At 38.7% G+C, this 19106-nt stretch overlaps 1 protein-coding gene across 2 annotated transcripts in view; it reads left to right on the top strand.

Annotated features, from left to right (window-relative positions):
• The window catches only part of dlc1 (DLC1 Rho GTPase activating protein), a 447394-nt gene that overhangs the window by 249369 nt on the left and 178919 nt on the right, over nucleotides 1-19106 (top strand). The window contains exon 6 of one of the 2 annotated variants that reach the window (XM_059989260.1): nucleotides 7663-7722. The exons of the other annotated variant lie outside the window; for it this stretch is intronic. Within the exon in view, the coding sequence (XP_059845243.1) occupies nucleotides 7663-7722 (60 nt within the window). The remainder of the gene's footprint in view (nucleotides 1-7662; nucleotides 7723-19106) is intronic. 2 annotated transcript variants of the gene reach the window in all.

Below are 19106 nucleotides of genomic sequence, written 5' to 3'. Positions count from 1 at the left end.
AGCCAGTGTCCCCTCTCCAAGCCACCAATGTTGTCCAAGGGAAGGGTAAGGGCCGATACAGCTCGGCACCAATGATATCGCAGGAGTTGCCAGAACTAGGTTGAAGACAACATCGGACGGCCTTAGGGACTCCAGCTCCAGATTTGTCCTCAGGGTTAACTCCGGAAGCCTTTCCCTTGAGTGGGTATGGCCGCAAAGCAGTGGAGGTTTGAAACCAAAGTTTTCATACAGAAGTGCAGAATGTAAGTGGTACAATTACAAAGAAGGCAGAATGCAGGGAAACAACAGTCTATATAACAAAATAGATTGTTATGTCAAAATCCATTTTGTTATGCTAAGAGACTATTCAATTGTCTTGTAGCTGAGGGATAGAAGCTGTCCTTGAGCCTGCTGGAATGTACTTCCAGGCTTTCGTATCTTCTGCCAATGGGAAGAGGCAGAAGTGAGATGTCGGGTGTGCAGTGTCTTTGATTATATTGACTGCATTATCAAGTCAGTGAAAAGTATAGACAGAGCCCTTAAAATCTCTTTAAAAATTGTCCTTTTTAATTTTCCCTTACTGCTCCTATTTTTACAGCAACTCCTAAAGACACTGCATTTCTGTGCTGGGGTCCCTTCTCCTGCCCTATGAACATATTCAGTGATGCAGTCAGCCAGGGTAGGTTTAAATTCATAGTTGGCACTTAAAGAATCCTATTGACCCAATATGCATTTTGTTTTCATTTTCTGCTTTCTCTTGCAAAACCAATTAATCTGTCATCAATTCATGTGAAGCTATCTTACTTGAATACCTCAGTCATCAAACATTTCTTAAAGTCAAAGTAATAGTGCAAATCTTAGATGCCTTTTAACGTTTAATGCTGCTTCACAGAATTCCAGAAGATTTGTGAAGCATGACCAACTGCAAAGAAAAACATGTCAGCAATTCCTTGTTTTACTAAATAGATAACATGTGTCTTAGGTTCGGGTCTTCAGTCCTGAGTGCCTTACCTGCCTTTTCTCTGCGAGCTCAGAGCTCCCCGTGGAAAGTATATTCCTTTCAGCTTGCATCAACTCTCATGTGCAAAAGTTGGGAGCTGTTCCCCCAAATATCAAAATGGGCTCTGTTGGCCTACTCCTCACCCAAGGGCAACTATGCAAATAATTCTGTCTCTGAAATCTGGGGTGGGGTGTTTATCAGCCAGTTCCTTCCCACAGACAACCATGGTCAGCAAAGTGCAACTCCCAGAATTGAAGGAGCAGTGTTTTTGTTCTTTCTTGTATAACTAACTGTATATTTTATTATAATATAGAGGAGTCAAGTTTATGCCAGTGATACCATCAATCCTATTCACCCAGTTATTTTCCTGCATCCTATTCCCTCTTGGTAGCAGATGTGTGATCACTTGAAGCAAATACAATGTTCTCCTCAATACAATGGCAAGTCTTCATGTGGCTGTAGAGGTCACAGTGAAGCATGCGAACTTCACAGAGACAGCTCCAGAGGGCAGAACTGAACCAGGGTTTTAAAACTGTGAGCCAGCAGCATTATTTGTTACACCACCATGGCACACAGCGTGGGCTGTAGGGGTGCCCAGTGAAGGCCTCTTCTGAATCTTTGGTAAAGGTGCCTAATTGAAGTAATTTCCCAGTACCAGATCAAATTCCCTGGAAGTTTGCCAAACCAGGTTCAACAGTATAATAATTCTGACTCTGCCTGAATAGACTGTATTGTCGCAGTCAATGCAGGTGTGGATGAAAATCCAGAGAGGTGTCCAGGCATTAAATGCAATTGAATGCCACTGTAGTTGCCAGACCCACCAAGCATTAGAATGTTATAAACACGAAGACTCCAGGAAAGATGATCAAATACTTACTTACAGACCTTACAATGAGCCATCCTTTTTCTCACCCTTCTTTCTGTTAAAGTTGTTCTGTAAGGCATCTTTAAACAATATACTCTACTTTAAAACTTTGACTTTAGCATTAAATGTTTTAAAGCCATGTTAATATTTCAGTTTGAAGACCTTTCATCAGAACGATTTTGAAGAGTCTTCAACATGAAAGCTTAACTGCTTCTCTACACACACATACTGCTTGTTATACTGTGTGCTTGTAATATGTTGATCATTTTCTGTTCTTTATTTTTGATTTATTATACAGTTAGATATGTCTGACCTTCAAATACATCATTTTAAATCAAATTATAGAATAATCGTGTCATTCAGTACTCATCCACCTCCTAAATCAGTTGTGGTGAAACATTAAATACACTGGGCCAAAATGTCTGTGACACTTCCTTTCCTTGACAGTGAGGAAAGGCTGGTTGTTGAAGACCAGAGTACCTATTGAAGCAGAACTAATGTTTAGTATTCAATATAAACAATATGCCAGTTTTTCTGGATTTTCTATCAGGCTGCCTTGGTAAAAGAGTTAGAGAAGCCCTCTACAAATATAGAGTCTACATCCAGTTTAGAACTTGGGTACTCATCTTTCCCCACACAATATATGAAAAAGTCACATATCCTCACACAATTACATATAGTTTCACATCACTACTGACCCACACTCCAGAATTACACTTTTCCCTAATTTGTCTATTCTTTTTCTTTTGAGTGTAACCATGTTCCAAATTATCAGATTAATTCTTTCCAGAATTATCTTATTTATCTAAACAGTTCACCATCTCCACAAACAGATTCTTTATGAGGCAATGGTCAAAAGAATCTTTCAGTATTTGGGTGTTACTGCTATTTTCACTATTCATTTCTACTTTGATTGTCTAGTTCTCTTTTATGTTGCCTTACCCCATATTCATAACAGATGTATTCTCATCTGATAGGTAGTTGATTGAATGGAAGATAAGAATTGGATATTTAATGAGACAAAATGGGTACAGCATATGTGTTCTTCCAGTTTTGGGAGGTGCTGCCAAAGAAGCTTTGGCAATTTGCTGCAGTATGCTCTCTAAATGGCACATGCTGTGGTCATGAAGAACCAGAGGTGGAGAGAGTGAATATTTAGGACAATGAACTGATATTGTGCTCTCTGAATTTTGTCATTTCTGTGTACATCTTGGCAAACAGGGCATATTTCTTTATTCTATTGCAAAATTATATAATTATGCAAGGTCGTAACAAATCAATATTTTAAAATTAACGCATCCAATTCTTGCTTTAAAAACAGCTGAAGTTTCAAACTCACTTACCTCATAGCTGCTCCATGATATTGGTAATGGGAAGAATTGCTCTGTTACACAGATGTGCTCTACTGATTGGAGTGGGAGCATGTCTTTAAACTAGCCTGAGGGATGAGTGCTTTCATTCAATCCCAAAAATTTATGTGCAGGAAAACAATAAGCCAGTCTTCAAATGTGAGTAATAGGGCTATTTTATCATCTTAATCCATCTCAATCATGATAAAATTATAACATTTTAACCAAAATAATGAGATTGATGGCTGATAAAGTTCTGGTAGATGGCATTGGCTGAACTATTAGTTAGTTAATGATCATACCAATTTTGGTAAGTTAATAAGTATATCAATGTTAATCTGACAGATCCCTATGGAAGAAGAAACTGCCTTTGATTTTGTGAATTTTTCATGTAAAAACTTCATTTGATGTTTGATTAGCATTGCTTGTTAACATTTGTTTACATTCCTTCTAACTTCAGTGTGAGCCTTGCTGACAGCATCCCCAGTAATGTACATACTCACTTACAGCTGGAGACACATATGCCTGTTGTCTCTCAAGACACAGACTGAAGGATCAGTGACAGAAATGTTACTCCTACCATCAAAAGCACCTCAAATGACAAGGGATATGCCTTCATATTTCATAACCAAAAATAAGGAACATGTGGAACAAATTGTTTCTTCTGTTGGTTCTTCGATGTGCAATAGCTACACACAAATGCATTAAAAATAAATGGGTATCATTCAAGGGTTGCGCATCTGTTGTTAGAATTCATACCACAGTGTAAAAGTATCCTGTTACAATTGCCATTTGACATTTTGAAGACTATTGTTGCTGATGTGCAACTCTATGCCGCATCAGATAAATTCAGGTGTGTTTTACGGACATTTTCTTTATTCCAAGGTCACTGATACATTTGAGAAAGTTTTAAAAAATCATTACATTTTTAAATTATAATTTCAATTTTAGTAACATTTTATTTGCCCCCACACTATTCCGATAACTGTCTGGAGTCGGAATAACAAAATAACAGGATTGATTTCAGAATGTTTCCAGGAAGAAATTTTAATAATATGATAAAAAGCAGCCAGTATATCTATTCCTGTTTACTGTGTCATGCAGGAACATGCTGAGTTGCCACGGTGCCACTAATGAAGATAAGATCTGGATCTGGCTCAGCTGTGATGGCCCCCTATACTCACATTGTCAATATTTTAATCTAGATTGCAATATTAACCATCCATGAAAAAAATATTTCTTTGGATGTAAAGTATATTGAAGTATCTTTTGTGAAGATATAGGTAATAATATTTCTTATCTACTTACTTAGGGTTACAGACTGAAAACAACCTTACAGATTAGGTGCAACAAAATGGTTGTTAATGTATAATCAATCCTCATTATAAAAGGACTGTGGTGGGGAGAAAGGGTCTCAGAAACAAGGACCAAACCTTACCTTACCTTTTGTAGATTTCCCCATGTTGACTTACTGGAAACAATATCTGACCTGATAGGCAAGACCATTCATGAGAACAGGGCCTGTCAAAGTTCAAAGTAAATTTATTATTAAATACCTTACCATATACTACCTTGAGATTCATTTTTTTCAGGCATTTACAGGAAAAGCAAAGAAATACAAAAGAATCTACTAAAAAATGCATAAAAACTAACAAAGAACCAATGTGAGAATGAAGAAAAACTGCAAGTAAAAACAACACTGAGAACATGAGATGTAAAAGAGCCTTTGAAAGTGAGTCTGTAGGTCATAGAGTTGTGATCAGTGAAGTTATCCACACTGGTCCAGGACCCCACACTGGTTGTAGGGTAATGATGGTTCCTGATCCTAGTGGTGTGGGACCTAAGGTTTCTGTACCTTCAGCCCAATGATAGTAGTGAGAAGAGAGCATGGCCTGGATGGTGGGGGACTTTGATGGTGGATGCTGCTTTCTTGTGCCAGCACACTGTGTAGACGTACTAAGTGGTGGGAAGAGCCTGTGATGGACTGGTCTGTATCCACCATTTCTGTAGTTTATCCTATTCCTGAGCATTAGTGTTTCCATACCAGGACATCATGTAGCCAGTCAGCATACTGTTGGCTGTGCGAAACTAGAGATTTGTCAAAGTTTTTGATGAAATGCCAAATCTATGCAAACTTCTTCGAAAATAGGGGTGCTGTCGTGTTTTCTTTGTGATAACGTTTACTTGCTGGTCCCAGAACAGATCCTCTGATATGTTAGCTCCAAGAAATTTAAAGCTACTAACTCTCTCCACCTCCAGTTCGCTAATGAAGACTAGCTTATGGATCTCCAGCTTCCTCCTCCTGGTGTCAATAATCAGTTCTTTTGAGTGAGAGGTTGTTGTGGCACCACACAACCGGATTTTCAGCCTCTCTCTTGTATGCCGATTCGTAACAAACGTTGTGTTGTCAGTAAACTTAAATATACATTAGAGCTGTACTTTATCACACAATTATATGTATAAAGTGACTCAGGCTGGGGCTAAGCACAAGTAAATTTATTATCAAAGTACATATATGTCACCATATACAACCCTGAGATACATTTTTGTGGGCAAATACAAAAGTAATGAAATAATAATTAAAAATAAATAAGCAATAAATATCAAGAACATGAGATAAAGCATCCTTGTCAGTGAGTCCATAGGTTGTGGGAACATTTCAATGGCGGGAATAGTGAAGTTGAGTGAAGTTATCCCATTTGGATAAGGGGCCTGATGGTGGACGGGTAATAACTAATCCTGAACCTGGTGGTGTGAGTCCTGAGGTTCCTGCACCTTTTTTTGAATTGAATTGACTTTATTATTTACATCCTTCATATGCATTAGGAGTAAAAATCTTTACATTATGTCTCCGTCTAAATGTGCAATGTGCTATTTATAGTAATTTATAATATATATAATATATATAATATATATAATATATAGTATGTGCAACAGTATAACATAGAAATACAGTTGTGTCAGCATGAGTTAAGCAGTCTAACGGCCTGGTGGAAGAAGCTGTCGCAGAGCCTGTTGGTCCTGGCCTTAATGCTGCGGTACCGTTTCCCAGATGGTGGCAACTGGAACAGTTTGTGGTTGGGGGACTCAGGTCTCCAATGATCCTCCAGGCCCTTTTTACACACCTGTCCTTGTGAATGTCCTGTACAGTGTGAAGTTCACATCTACAGATGCACTGGGCTGCCCGCACCATTCTCTGCAGAGCCCTGCGATTGAGGGAAGTACAGTTCCCATACCAGGCAGTGATGCAGCCAGTCAGGATGCTCTCAGTTGTGCCTCTGTAGAAAGTTCTTAGGATTTGGGAGCACACACCAAACTTCTTCAGCTGTCTGAGTGAAAGAGGCGCTGTTGTGCCTTTTTCGCCACACAGCCAGTATGTACAGACCACCTGAGGTCCTCGGTGATGTTTATGCTGAGGAACTTAAAACTGTTCACCCTTTCAACCCCAAATCCATTGATATCAATAAGCGTTAGACTGTCTCCATTCCTCCTGTAGTCCACAACCAGCTCCTTTGTTTTTGCAACATTGAGGGAGAGGTTGTTTTCTTGACACCACTGAGTCAAACTGATGACTTCTTCTCTGTAGGCTGCCTCATCATTGTTTGAGATTAGGCCAATCAGTGTAGTGTCATCAGCAAATTTAATTTGCAGGTTGAAGCTGTGGGTAGAGACAGGAAGGGGCTTAGTACACAGCTCTGAGGGTCTCCTGTGTTGAGGGTCAGAGGGGCAGTGGTGAGGGAGCCCACTCATACCACCTGCTGGCGATCTAACAGGAAGTCTAGGATCCAGCTACACAAGGCAGGGAGAAGGCCAAGGTCTCTGAGCTTCTTGTTAAGCCTGGAGGGAATTATGGTGTTGAATGCTGAACTGTAATCCAGGAACAACATTCTCACATGAGCTTCCCTCTTCTCCAGGTGTAAGGACAGTGTGTAGAGCTGTGGCTATCTGTTGATCACTTGTGTCGACAGGCGAATTGCTTCTTTGCAGCATCAAGAAGAGAGCATGACCTGGGTGGTGAGGATCTGTGATGATGGATTGCTGCTTTCCTGTAACAACACTCAGTGTAGATGTGCTCAAAAGTGGGGAGGGCTTTACTCATAATGGACTGGGTAGTATCCACTACCTTGTGGGATTTTACGTTCAAGGGCACTGGTGTTTCCATACCTGTCTGTGATACTCTCCACCACACACCTATAGAAGTTTGTCAAAGTTTTAGATGTCATTTCGAATCTTCGCAAATGCCTAAGGAAGTGGAGGCATTGCTGTGCTTTCTTTGTAATTGCACTTTTACGCTGGGCCAAATACAGGTGTTGTTTCCAATTCATACTGACTAGGCTCTGCCAGTGAGGAAAGGGAGGTACTGAGCCCCAGGTCCTGGGACTTAGTGATGGGTTTCAAGGGAATGATAGTATTGAATAATGAGCTGCAGTCAATGAAAAGCATCTGATGTATGTATTTTCATTGCTCAGGTGTTCCAGAGTTGAGTGAAGAGCCAATGAAATGGCTTCTGCTGTTAACCTCTTGTGACGGTGGGTGAATTGGAGCAGATCCAGGACACTTCTCAGGCAGGAGTCAATATGCTTCATGACCAACCTCTCATAGCACTTCATCACAGTGGACATAACATAATGTCTTCACTAAGGTGGACCAGTACACTCCCATAGAAAGACCTTAGATTTTGCTGATTGTCATAGCTGTCTTTGCATCAGTAATGTTGAAAATCTACTGAAAAATACTTGAACAATTAAAGCAATGTAATTAAATAAAATTAAAAGAGTTAAAAACATAAATACATTCTTAAACAAATGCAACCTTTAACAGACACAAATAAATTAAAATAAATAGAAATCACTGCATTGAATTGAATATTTTACTGTTTCAGCATCAAAGTTGAAACATAAAGATTAGGCAAATTGCACTGCGTACATATCTGGGAAAGTGCAGCTAAACACTCTCCATCACTGGCCAGTGTGCGACAGCAGCTCCAGAGAACGGCAGGGAAATCACCAGTTGAACTCAGGCAGCAAGTTTGAGATTTCTGCTATTGTGTGGGGATGCCAAGCTTTCCAACATTTAGGTAAATGACCGCAATTCAATCTGCATTTCCAATTTTTATGATCATTCACAACCAAAATGCTTAAAGAAAACTATTATGTGAAAAAATTTTCCAATGCTGAGCTTCAAAGATTTTAAATACTGTATATACAAACATATGGTAGAAGATCAGATACCTGTGACTGTTAAATTTCCCCATACATCTCATTCCATTTTAGGCATGACACTCCCAGATGTGATTTTAGTCAATCATGCACAAAATTATTTAGTTTTCAAGGTGAAAGTTCTCCCACATGAAGGGAAATATTTCTAACCACAGGGTAAGGATATTTAGGGAGTATTTTCTAGTCTTCATAAAACATAAAAAGGGCAGAAATGTGATTTTGGTGGCAAATGCTAAAATTATAGTCGCTATTCAAGGAAAAGGACTGAGGAATTTTGACTAATTTATTCATATACAAACTTGTACAATCCAACTCAGTAAGAGAAAGGGATCAAAATAGCTGAAACAACAGTGAACCACATTTTTATGAATATAAAAATTCAAGTGGTTAGCCATACCATGGAAGTGAACAGTATGCATTGATATCTTTATGTGTTCAAAGTCCTTTGGAACCTGCACATTTGATAAGTCTACATTTTTATTTGCTTTGCTGAGAAACTTTTCTGTACATCTTAAATTTTTTGAAGAATTTAGGCATTTCATAACATTGAATTCAGAGCAGAGTGCTATAAAGATACTCATGTCCATCTACTTATATTAAATAAAGAAATAGTTTTGCCTGTAATAGTCATATTGTTAATTCCATCAACTGGTTGGGGACAGTAGCATAATTAGACTGGAAACAAAGGTACTAACATTAAAATAGTTGGGTTTGGAGACAATGGATTGTTCTTTAGTGAACTGTTTGACAGTTCACTGATTTAAACAAAAATTGAAAAAAACTGTACACTTTAAGTCAAAGTCAAATTCATTCTCAAATGCCCAAGTACATAAATGCACAGGTGCAATGAAAAACTTGTTTTCAGAAGCATCACAGTGACGCAACATAATTCACAAGAAGCACATAAATGTAAATTATATGAATTTTTAGAAGCTGCAATTGTGTTCTTCAGGTTTTTGCAATGTACAGAGTTTAATGCAACTTCATTAAACAAAAGTACAACAGTAAGCTTGAAATCAGATGAGAAAGATATTGTTGCAAGAAATATATTATGAGGAATTAAGGAGGTTTTTCTGAATACTACTATTATACATAAGGATTCTCACTGCTTCACCATAGGAGGATCTTGGCAGAATACTTCATACAAATGGTGAGTTGAGTTGAAGAGATCCTTTGGAGATTAATTTCGTAGGATAGCTGGATTGGGAGCTATGGATTAGCATTCTGAAAGATTTCTAAACCAATGTGTTGAAAGCAATGAATAATGATTTTGCATTCTGCTGATCCTTAACATTCATTGCCATTGTGACAACTCCACGCACATGTACTCGATAAGGACCATTGCCAAGCAAGGCTGGTGGATTCTACTAAAGAGGGGGAGTCAGTCTGATTAAAAACCGACACTGGAGTCAGGCAGACAGAGAGTGAAACAGCAAACTGCAGTGAGGGGCGTCTGGTTTCATGGGCAGATTGCAGCGATTTGGTTTATATTGGCAGGAATTGACTAGAAAGTCAGCTGACAGGAAAATAATAAATAAATCATATTAAAAGATCAGAGAGTTCATTACTTTCTTTTGTATGTGAATGTGAATGTCGTTTATAAACAAAACTCAGTGAACTCATTTCGACTGCAGAAAAAAGATAGTTTAATGATTCACGTACGTCCTCAAAATTCGCAGTCTTTTCTCATTCCTTCTCAGAAAAACTGCAAAAGCTTGCTTAAGGAAATATAAATGTTTAGGCCAGATGATCTGGCTGTATTACTGTGAGGTCCCTGCATTTTTATTGCAAAATTACTCAGAAGGTGGGTGTGGAGTCGATGGGTTTTTCTCTGGTAAAATATGTTAAAACAAATACTCAAGCTGCCTACAGAAACACTGAATAAACCATCAGAACAATATAAATAATTAACAACAAAATATGATGAATTAACAAGAGTAGCAAGATTTTGAATCTAAACGATAAAAGATTTCTTTTAAGATTCTCATGTGAAAGTGCATGCCATATCAGGAGAAAGCTATTAGGTTATTCTTCTCTTTACAGAACTGTTGCAGAGCCTTTCATTAATAGCAATGGCTTTCTTTTTTAGAAAAGTTTGTTTGCACATTCTTTAGAAGTCAATAATAAACACTATGGGAGATTCCACTCTTCTGACAGGAGGCCACATTATCTCCTTCTGTCCTCAGGAAGGATGGCTAGGCTGGGAAAAAACAATGGATCATTTTCCCCCTTTTAGAATTTAAACTGCAATAGCAATGTCAACATCAATGAAGCTGCTTGACTTGGATGATCTCTCAGAAAGGTTTTCACATCTGGAACATCTTTATTGCAGCTGTAACTTTTACACGCCTTGATTAATTCAGTATTCATTCCCAGGCCTCATTCTTACCCCTGTCCTCACTTTAACATGGCTGCAACAGTTTTGAGATAGAAGAGTAAGCGCCAGCCTATGATTAGAAGTACTGTATATCAAAAGAAATGCACAGCTTCACTGATTTTATTCAAATCAGCGTTGCCAGTGTGAGAAGGCTGGCCCTTCAAAATCCTACTTTTCAACTAAGATAGAGCTTGTGTGAAAATAAAATAATGTTACTGTCTTTCCATTGATCGTCCTGCTAAAATTGCACAATTTGTTAAATTGAGAAATTCATCCAGTAAGTTCATATTAATTCAATGGTTGTGACTTTCTCAGTTATTACGTGGGAGTGAACATGCTTGTAAGCCCACTCAGTATATATTTTAAATGTTTCAAAATGTCATAATCTCATGAGGTTCTTCAAGATGTGTGATACTGTGAAATTATCTTTAAGAATACTTCACTTCTGAAACAGCATAATCCTTATTTGCACACTTTACAGAAAGATTCTTAATCTGTCCCTTATACAATTGTTATTTTGGAAATAGTTGCTTCCAGTCTTCCTTCTGATGTTAATTCTATTCTCCTTATAATGGCTGCACTATTTCTTCTTTCTCTTTCAGATCCTTCTTTAAAACTTTCCAATTTCCTGCTGTGCTCCAGTGTTCTTCATTCTCCCGGGATGAATTGTAAATGCTGGGAAGGCGTCCTGTTTGGATTTGCAGTTTGCTGGTTCACAATAGCTGGCATTTTGCCATCTCTACTTGCTGTCTTGGTCCTGCAGAACATATGTGAATTTAACAGTTTTCGCAAAATACTTTTAGCAAAAAATCACGATGGATCTTTGAAACAGTTCCCATAATGGGCAATGTGGTAGTGTAGTGGTTAGCACAATGCTTTACAGTACAGGCGACCCAGGTTCAGTTCCTGCCACAGCCTGAAAGTAGTTTGTACTTTCTCCTTGTGACTGCGTGGGTTTCATCCAGGTGCTCTGGTTTCCACCCACGGTCCCAAGACATACTGGTTGGTAGGTTAATTGGTCATTGTAGAATTAGGCTAGAATTCAATCAGGGAATTGGTGGGCGGCATGACTCAAAAGGCCAGAAGGGTCTATTCCGTGCTGTATCTCAATAAAAATAAAATAAGTCAAAATAGAAATTATCTTTGTGTTTTTATGATGAATCACTTACCATGGCAATATTATATTTTCATCCTGGAATAATTTTCACTGGAGACTGCTCCAATTCTCCAATTCTCAATACCTATCTGCTCCCAATTATACTACAAAGCAAGTTTGACATTTATGTCTGTAGGACAGGGGTACATGTAGGCAAAAGGAGTTTCCCATTATTGGCCTCTATCAGTTTCGGAGATTGATGAGCAAACATAGAATCGTCACCCTTAATGTGGGGTATGTCTGTTAGCTATCAAGGAAAGAGCTACCTTACGAGTCTTTGTCATTTGGCTTTCAGGTGGCTGTATCTTGTAACCCTGTTTTTACCACCCTTGCAGTTCAGTTGAAGACTACCAGCCGCAAATAAAAGTTGTGTTTTACCTGAAGCCTTGTGTCGAAGTGAGTAAATGAGTGGTTCCTCTCTAGAAACTAGTTCAGATGAACCTACAATTGTAACAATTCAGCACAGAAGGAGACCATCTGGCCTATTAAATCTGTGACAAAATCAAATTTCCCTGTCAGTCCCACTTTCCGGTTCTTTCCCCATAGACAATAAATTGCACTATTACAATTATATATCCAAGATACAATTACATCAGATTTTGTTTTCCTTATATATAGTGCAAATAATAGTAACTCTCTGAATAAGAAACATTACTTCATCTTCCTGATTACTTTATCAACAAATACTAATTGCTGGCACTTATCAAAATTTTGACACTTTGTCAAAATTAAGATCATAACTCTGTTCCTTTAAAATTCTCCCCCTCTTCTTTAATCTTTGAATCATGGCCAAATTTTTTTTAAAATAAAACGGAGTCATCGACAAGATAATACATGGTGCAAGCAGAGTATAATAAACACAAAACAAAATACAATTGCTAAGAAATTAAGTTCTTAAAGGCCATCAGTATCAGGAAGGATCCCACCGACTATGCTCATGAACTGTTTGTCCTACATAGCATCCACAGCAGGACCACCAGACTCAAAAGCAGTTTCTTTCCCCAAATAGTAAGGCTGATCAACACTTCCACCCACTGACCCACTAGCAATACCTTATCATTTCATGTCAGTCACCTTATGAAAGGGACTTCTGTACCTGGCATCACTTTATGTACATGTTATCAATCTATGTATATAAGTTGTTTTAAGTACTCACAGTTATTGTGTTCTTTAACTGAGTGTGGTTTTATATGCTGCGTCAGATCTGGAGTAACAATAATTTTGTTCTCCTTTACATGTGTGCTGGAAATGACTTGAAACAATCTTGAAGTTAATTAGCAAAATCAATGAGGCTGATGATACACGCTTCACCTCCATGGTTTGCATAACAAAGCTTTAGAGGGAAGGGGACAGTGTGGTTCCTGGTTCCATCAGATCAGCAGCTTTTAGTTTAATTTGTGGCAAACTGTACCCGGCCTCCTCTCCTCAGCTCCTCAGCTGTCTGCAAGGCTCAGTTCCTTTATATTCCCCTCAAGTTTGATGGCGCACAGAACACACTACCAAGGATAGGCCACATCAACCACAACCCGGCAATGAAGTCAAAAGCAGATGATTTAAAAAATATATGTGTGTGTGTGTGTGTGTGTGTGTGTGTGTGTGTGTGTGTGTGTGTGTGTGTGTGTGTGTAATAGATAGATTGGGTGAGGGAGACAAGAGTCTAAGGAAGAAAGAAATCATTCCTCTGCAAAGCAGGAAGGAAAGTGGTGGTGGTCTCTTGTTCTCATTGTCAAAGATCTAGTAAGTGCAGCTACTAATGAGTTCAAGTCAAGTCAAGTTGCTTTTTATTTTCATTTCGACCGTAACTGCTGGTACAGTACACAGTAAAAATGAGATGTTTTTCAGGACCATGTTGCTACATGAAACAGCACAAAAACTACACTGAATTACATGAAGACAACTCAGAATAAACCTACACTAGACTACAGACCTACCCAGGACTGCATAAAGTGCACAAAACAGTGCAGGCATTACGATAAATAATAAACAAGACAATAGGCACAGTAGACAGCAGTAAGTTGGCGTCAGTCCAGGCTCTGGGTATTGAGGAGTCTGATAGCTTGGGGGAAGAAACTTTATATAGTCTGGTCATGAGAGCCCGAATGCTTCGGTGCCTTTTCCCAGACGGCAGGAGGGAGAAGAGTTTATATGAGGGGTGCCTGGGGTCATTCATAATGCTGTTTGCTTTGTAAGTTGGGTCTGTATTATGGTCATAGAAAGGAGTAGGGGCAAGGAAATAAATCATAAGAAATGAAACTGACCCCATCAAAACTCACAGATTGTGGAATAGAGCTTTAGAACATGCAGGATCAGAAAAACAGACCAGTGGTTATAAAAATCAATGGACTGCAAGAAAGTATTAGTGAAAACTCAAAATCTCAAAGAGAAGGAGTCTAATTATACATAGGAAATGTGAATGGAGTGAAGCACTGTAAATTCTATTAGTAACATCTGCGGGGTCAAAATAGGAACAGGGAACAACTGCACACATTTATGGGAGAAGGAAAAAAGGAGACATTGGGTTAAAATCTATCATTAGTTGGTGAACACCAGGACGTCAGAGTTAATCAAAGAAAGTTGGCATTGATTGGCAAACAATGGGTCATCATGGAATCTTTTGAGATGGTCACTCATGGTAGCATAAATTCTAAAAATGAAATGATGAACAAAGGGAAGTGTTTAATGTGTTGTAAGAATACAGGGGACATAAGCTCCTCATTGATTGTGTGCACAAAGCAACACTTTTTGATCAGCACAATGTGACAAGTGGGTACAGCCTTGCAGTAAAAGCTGTTCAAGACTCATTTAATACTATAGAGCATGATCAGTGATACAAATGAATATGGTAGAAATAGAATTGTGCACATACATTTGCATGATACACTCATCAGACAAACTGGCTGGCAGCATACGACCTTAATCAGTGTTCAATGCCCACGTGACATAATAGCCTTAACAGTGCCGCATGCATACAAACTAGGCATTGGAAACAGAAGGAAGAAGGGATGGCCTTAGTTGAGCCATTTGCTACAGAGAATCTAGAATGTTGATTGGCTAAATGCAATTAAGGCATCCTATTTGATTTGTGTGCAATGTTGGAAAAGTGGCCTCTCAGTGCTTTGCTTCATGTGTCTGCCTTCATCACCACAAAGTTCAACCAGATATCAAAGAATGTTGAGAACTATTGCTTTAAAAGTTTCTGTCATGGTAGGAGGCTGCACAGGATATGTGATTTCTGCATAACCCCTGAAATTCTGCTGGCTAAAGACTTCACTCACTCCTGATATGTCACACCTGTGTAAAAATTACTCCTTTTCAACCCAAAGAAAAATTGGCTTGTATCCACTAAGCACATCATTTTAGCATACTTTTCTGTACTTGAAATAATTTCTAGTTCTAAATCATAAATGCCTTTCCCTCTACTTTTAACCTCAGAAATGAGAAATGCTCACTATTTTCTGGTATGGCAGCCATTTTCCCTTTCTCTTACCACCTACCAGTTCTGGTCTCTTACTTCTTACTGACTACTGCAGCTGGTCTATTCATGCTTGTTTCAAATCAATCTGAGTAATAATTGACATACAGACAATAAATGCCTTCTTCCTTCCTGCATCACACTTTCACCTTTCACCACTTCCTCACCAGTTTTGTGTTAATGATCCAGAATTTGTGTCCTTTTCACTCCTAAGCCGTCTGCAGCCTGTAATGAGTGACATTTACACATTCACCCCTTGGCAAAACCTGCATTGATAATTGGATTATATTAGCCTATGTGAATTTGGCTGTCTTTACATCACCTGACCTTGCAGCCATTTCAGTTTTGGTCTTGCTCTAAATAACACACAAAAAAATGCCAGAGGAACTCAGCAGGCCAGGCAGCATCGGTCAATGTTTTGGGCTGAGACCGTTCAGCAGGACTGGACAGGACTCTTCTTGAAATGTCAAGCGTACTCTTTTCCACAGACACTTCCTGGCCCGTTGAGTTCCTCCAGCATTTTGTGTGTGTTGCTCGGATTTCCTGCATCTCTTGTTCATTCTTTCTCTACCCTTCTTGAGGAGCCTGCTTCCTGACATGAAGAAAAATATTGTCATTGCTACAACTCGGTGTTCAGATTCCGGTTTATTAATCATGTGTACATTGAAACATACTGTGAAGTACTCCATTTGCACTAACAACCAGCACACCCAAGGATGCGTTGGGACCAAACCCACAGGTGGCACTACACATTCCGGTGCCAACATAGCATGCCCACAATGTTGCAAAGAACAAGCAACAACAGCAAAAAACATAACAAAGCAAGAAAACAACAACACGGTGTGCCCTTTTCCCATCCACCCCTGCCCAGGTAGGCCGTCGGCCTCCAGTCTTTGTCCCCTGATTCTTGGACTCACAGCCACCAGGCCTAACAACTTTGGACTTCATCCCAGGGCACCAATCATAGGTTTGACCTTCAGATCCCAAATTCCAGACTTGCACAGTCACCTGATCCTGGTGACCCAGTCCCTCGTGACTCCTTCCTCTATCCTTGGTGGTCAACCTGTGTTGTATTATTAGTGAAAAATGCATATAAGTAGAATGAGATTATAAAAAAACAGAGAGAAAATTAGGAATCAATATCATTGGAAATTGCACATAAATATAATAGCAACTGGCTTCCGCAGCCAGTTCTGCAGTTAGTTCAGGCAATAGTCAGGCAAACGTACCAGTAATTTGCAAAACAGCCTCACATACTGTGTGTGTTAATATGTAGTTCAATGCCTATATTAATCATAGCTTTTTATTCTGGTTCTTAAAAGGACCACTTTTAAAAGTTCCCTTTTAACTTATTCATGGTACCGTAGCTTTAAAACAGGCCGTTCAGCCCACCAAGTCTGCAACAATCATCATGTATCTATTTAACTAACCCCAGTTGATTCTCACCACATTACCATTGATTCCACTCTCCCACACCCACCTCTCCAATTCTGCCATACACCTATGCACGTTAGAGTGGCCAATTTACCAAATAACACATCCTTGTGATGTGCAAGGACACGAGAGCACCCAAAGGGACCACAATCAGAGGGAGCTTTCCCTACAGACAGAGCTGGAGGTCAGGATTGAACCCAAATCATTGGAGTGTTTGGTCAAAGGTTGCATAGGTAGCCAGCTGCACCACTGTCCTGGACTGAGGGCAGAGGTGAATAGATAATATTCCGGATCTGGTAAATACTTTGTGATTATCCGGGATGTGTGAATTGCAGCTCATCTGCCAGTCAGATAAATCACTAAGACTGCCCATCACTAGGAACAGTAACATTGACGAAAAGAACTGAAAGCACATAGACAAGATCAAAATATCCAAAAGTGAATAGAAATGTTGGTGAGAAACAGATTTAACCATTTGGGTCAATGACCTTTCATCAGAGAGACACACAAGCGTCTTGGCCACAAATGAATAGAGAATTTTCAGTCTTGACATCCACAAAAACTTCAGTATGGGAAAACAATTAAACCTCATGCTGGTGGTAGGAAAATGGAGCTGGATTCTGATGTACAAGATGAGCATGAGAGCAGATTAAAATCATACTTTGCTTCATATTTACAATGCATGAAAGATACACTATCCTGCTGGATCTCCCCTGGGGGATAAAAAAGTTTCCAAACCACTTTTCATTAAAGATAGTGTCTTTTTCAATGGACTGACTACAAAGAATCAATCCAGACCTTTGTATTACACAGATCTCAGGGGAAAAACTGAACCATAACATAAACTTGACACTCCCTCAAATCCCAGCAACCTGATTAAAACAGGGTTGAATAAAATCATCCACAATTGAATTGGGGATCAGAATCAATGGGCTGAATGGCCTAATTCAGCTCTTACATCTTATGATTCTGATTTTATAATCATTTAATTTTGAAGCTGAAATGCATATAAATTCTAGAACTGGATTTTGTCTTTGATTGATTATTTTTGATAAATATTATTTTCAGCATTAAAGCATATACCATTTCATCATTCAGCCAATAAAGAGACACTTCTTTAACTTCCCTAATTTAGGTGGTACATTCTCCTCAGGTTTGTTTCGTTATGCATGCTTAATGAACCTACAATCTGGCACAGGAATCATATTAGTGAGTAAGTGATGGTATGTTTCTAATGAGGTATAAAAAGTTGCCTGGAAGATTTAAAACAATCTCCCATGGAGTTACTGTGTAGGCATTTGGCACATTCCTGGAAATATCACTCAAAAGCAAATTTATATCAGGAAATGACGTCCATTACCATTTTTCAAGTCCAATAAAGAAATAGAAATTGTTCATTCACAGCATTTCCATTGCAATAAAAACCAATTTCCAAACATGATTCATACGACGTGCTGGAAAATTTGTTCTAACATAATCATAAACTTGCTACACCAACCCAAAGATAAATTATAATTTGTCAGTTGATTGCCAAGCAGCAACATCAAGTAATTATCTCTGTCAGTTATGATCATAATCTGAATTGTTGGTATTTTATTTATTTTTATAATTAACAACAATTTAACTTCCACTGCAACAATTATTGATAACTAAATTTCTAGCCAGAATAAAGTAAAATTAGCAGTTTAGATTTGGATTGAATCCTAATTCACTGGGCCTGATTCAATAATACCCATTATGTGTCCAAGTTCAAGGATTTGTTGACAACTCCTTATATGCGGTCTGCAAGATGCTTGAAAATTAAAACGATTCTTGTTCCATATCCAGACACCTGTCTGTTTAGGAACTGTTTCATATCATACTCAGTATTCTCACATCATACATTTATGGTTTGTCAGACACAGTACTTTAAACTTAAACATTTATTTGAAATTTTGCATAAATAGCTCCTAGTCCTAAGTAATACTAAGCTCCTGCAGGATCAACAATGCCCCAGACATTGATGAGTGGATTGCAGCTTATAGCTAAGTTGTAAGACATAATAGCTCACCCTATTATTTGGCTGTGATGTTATTGTCCTTCATAAATAAACATAGAGCAATGTTAAATAAACTCTTCCTGGGCTAGTCTTGATTGGAAGAGGACTAGCCAGTCAGGAGGGATGGATGATGAGGGTATAAGTACTACTGGACTAGACACACCCAGGCATCATCCCTGATGAAGATGTCAGAGCTAATCATTGAAATATTGGTTAA

Source organism: Hypanus sabinus, chromosome 14, assembly GCF_030144855.1.
Source record: "Hypanus sabinus isolate sHypSab1 chromosome 14, sHypSab1.hap1, whole genome shotgun sequence".
In the NCBI taxonomy this organism is placed as follows: domain Eukaryota; kingdom Metazoa; phylum Chordata; class Chondrichthyes; order Myliobatiformes; family Dasyatidae; genus Hypanus; species Hypanus sabinus.
The sequence above is the reverse complement of the archived record's forward strand: the minus strand, read 5'-3'. Positions and strand labels throughout refer to the sequence as shown.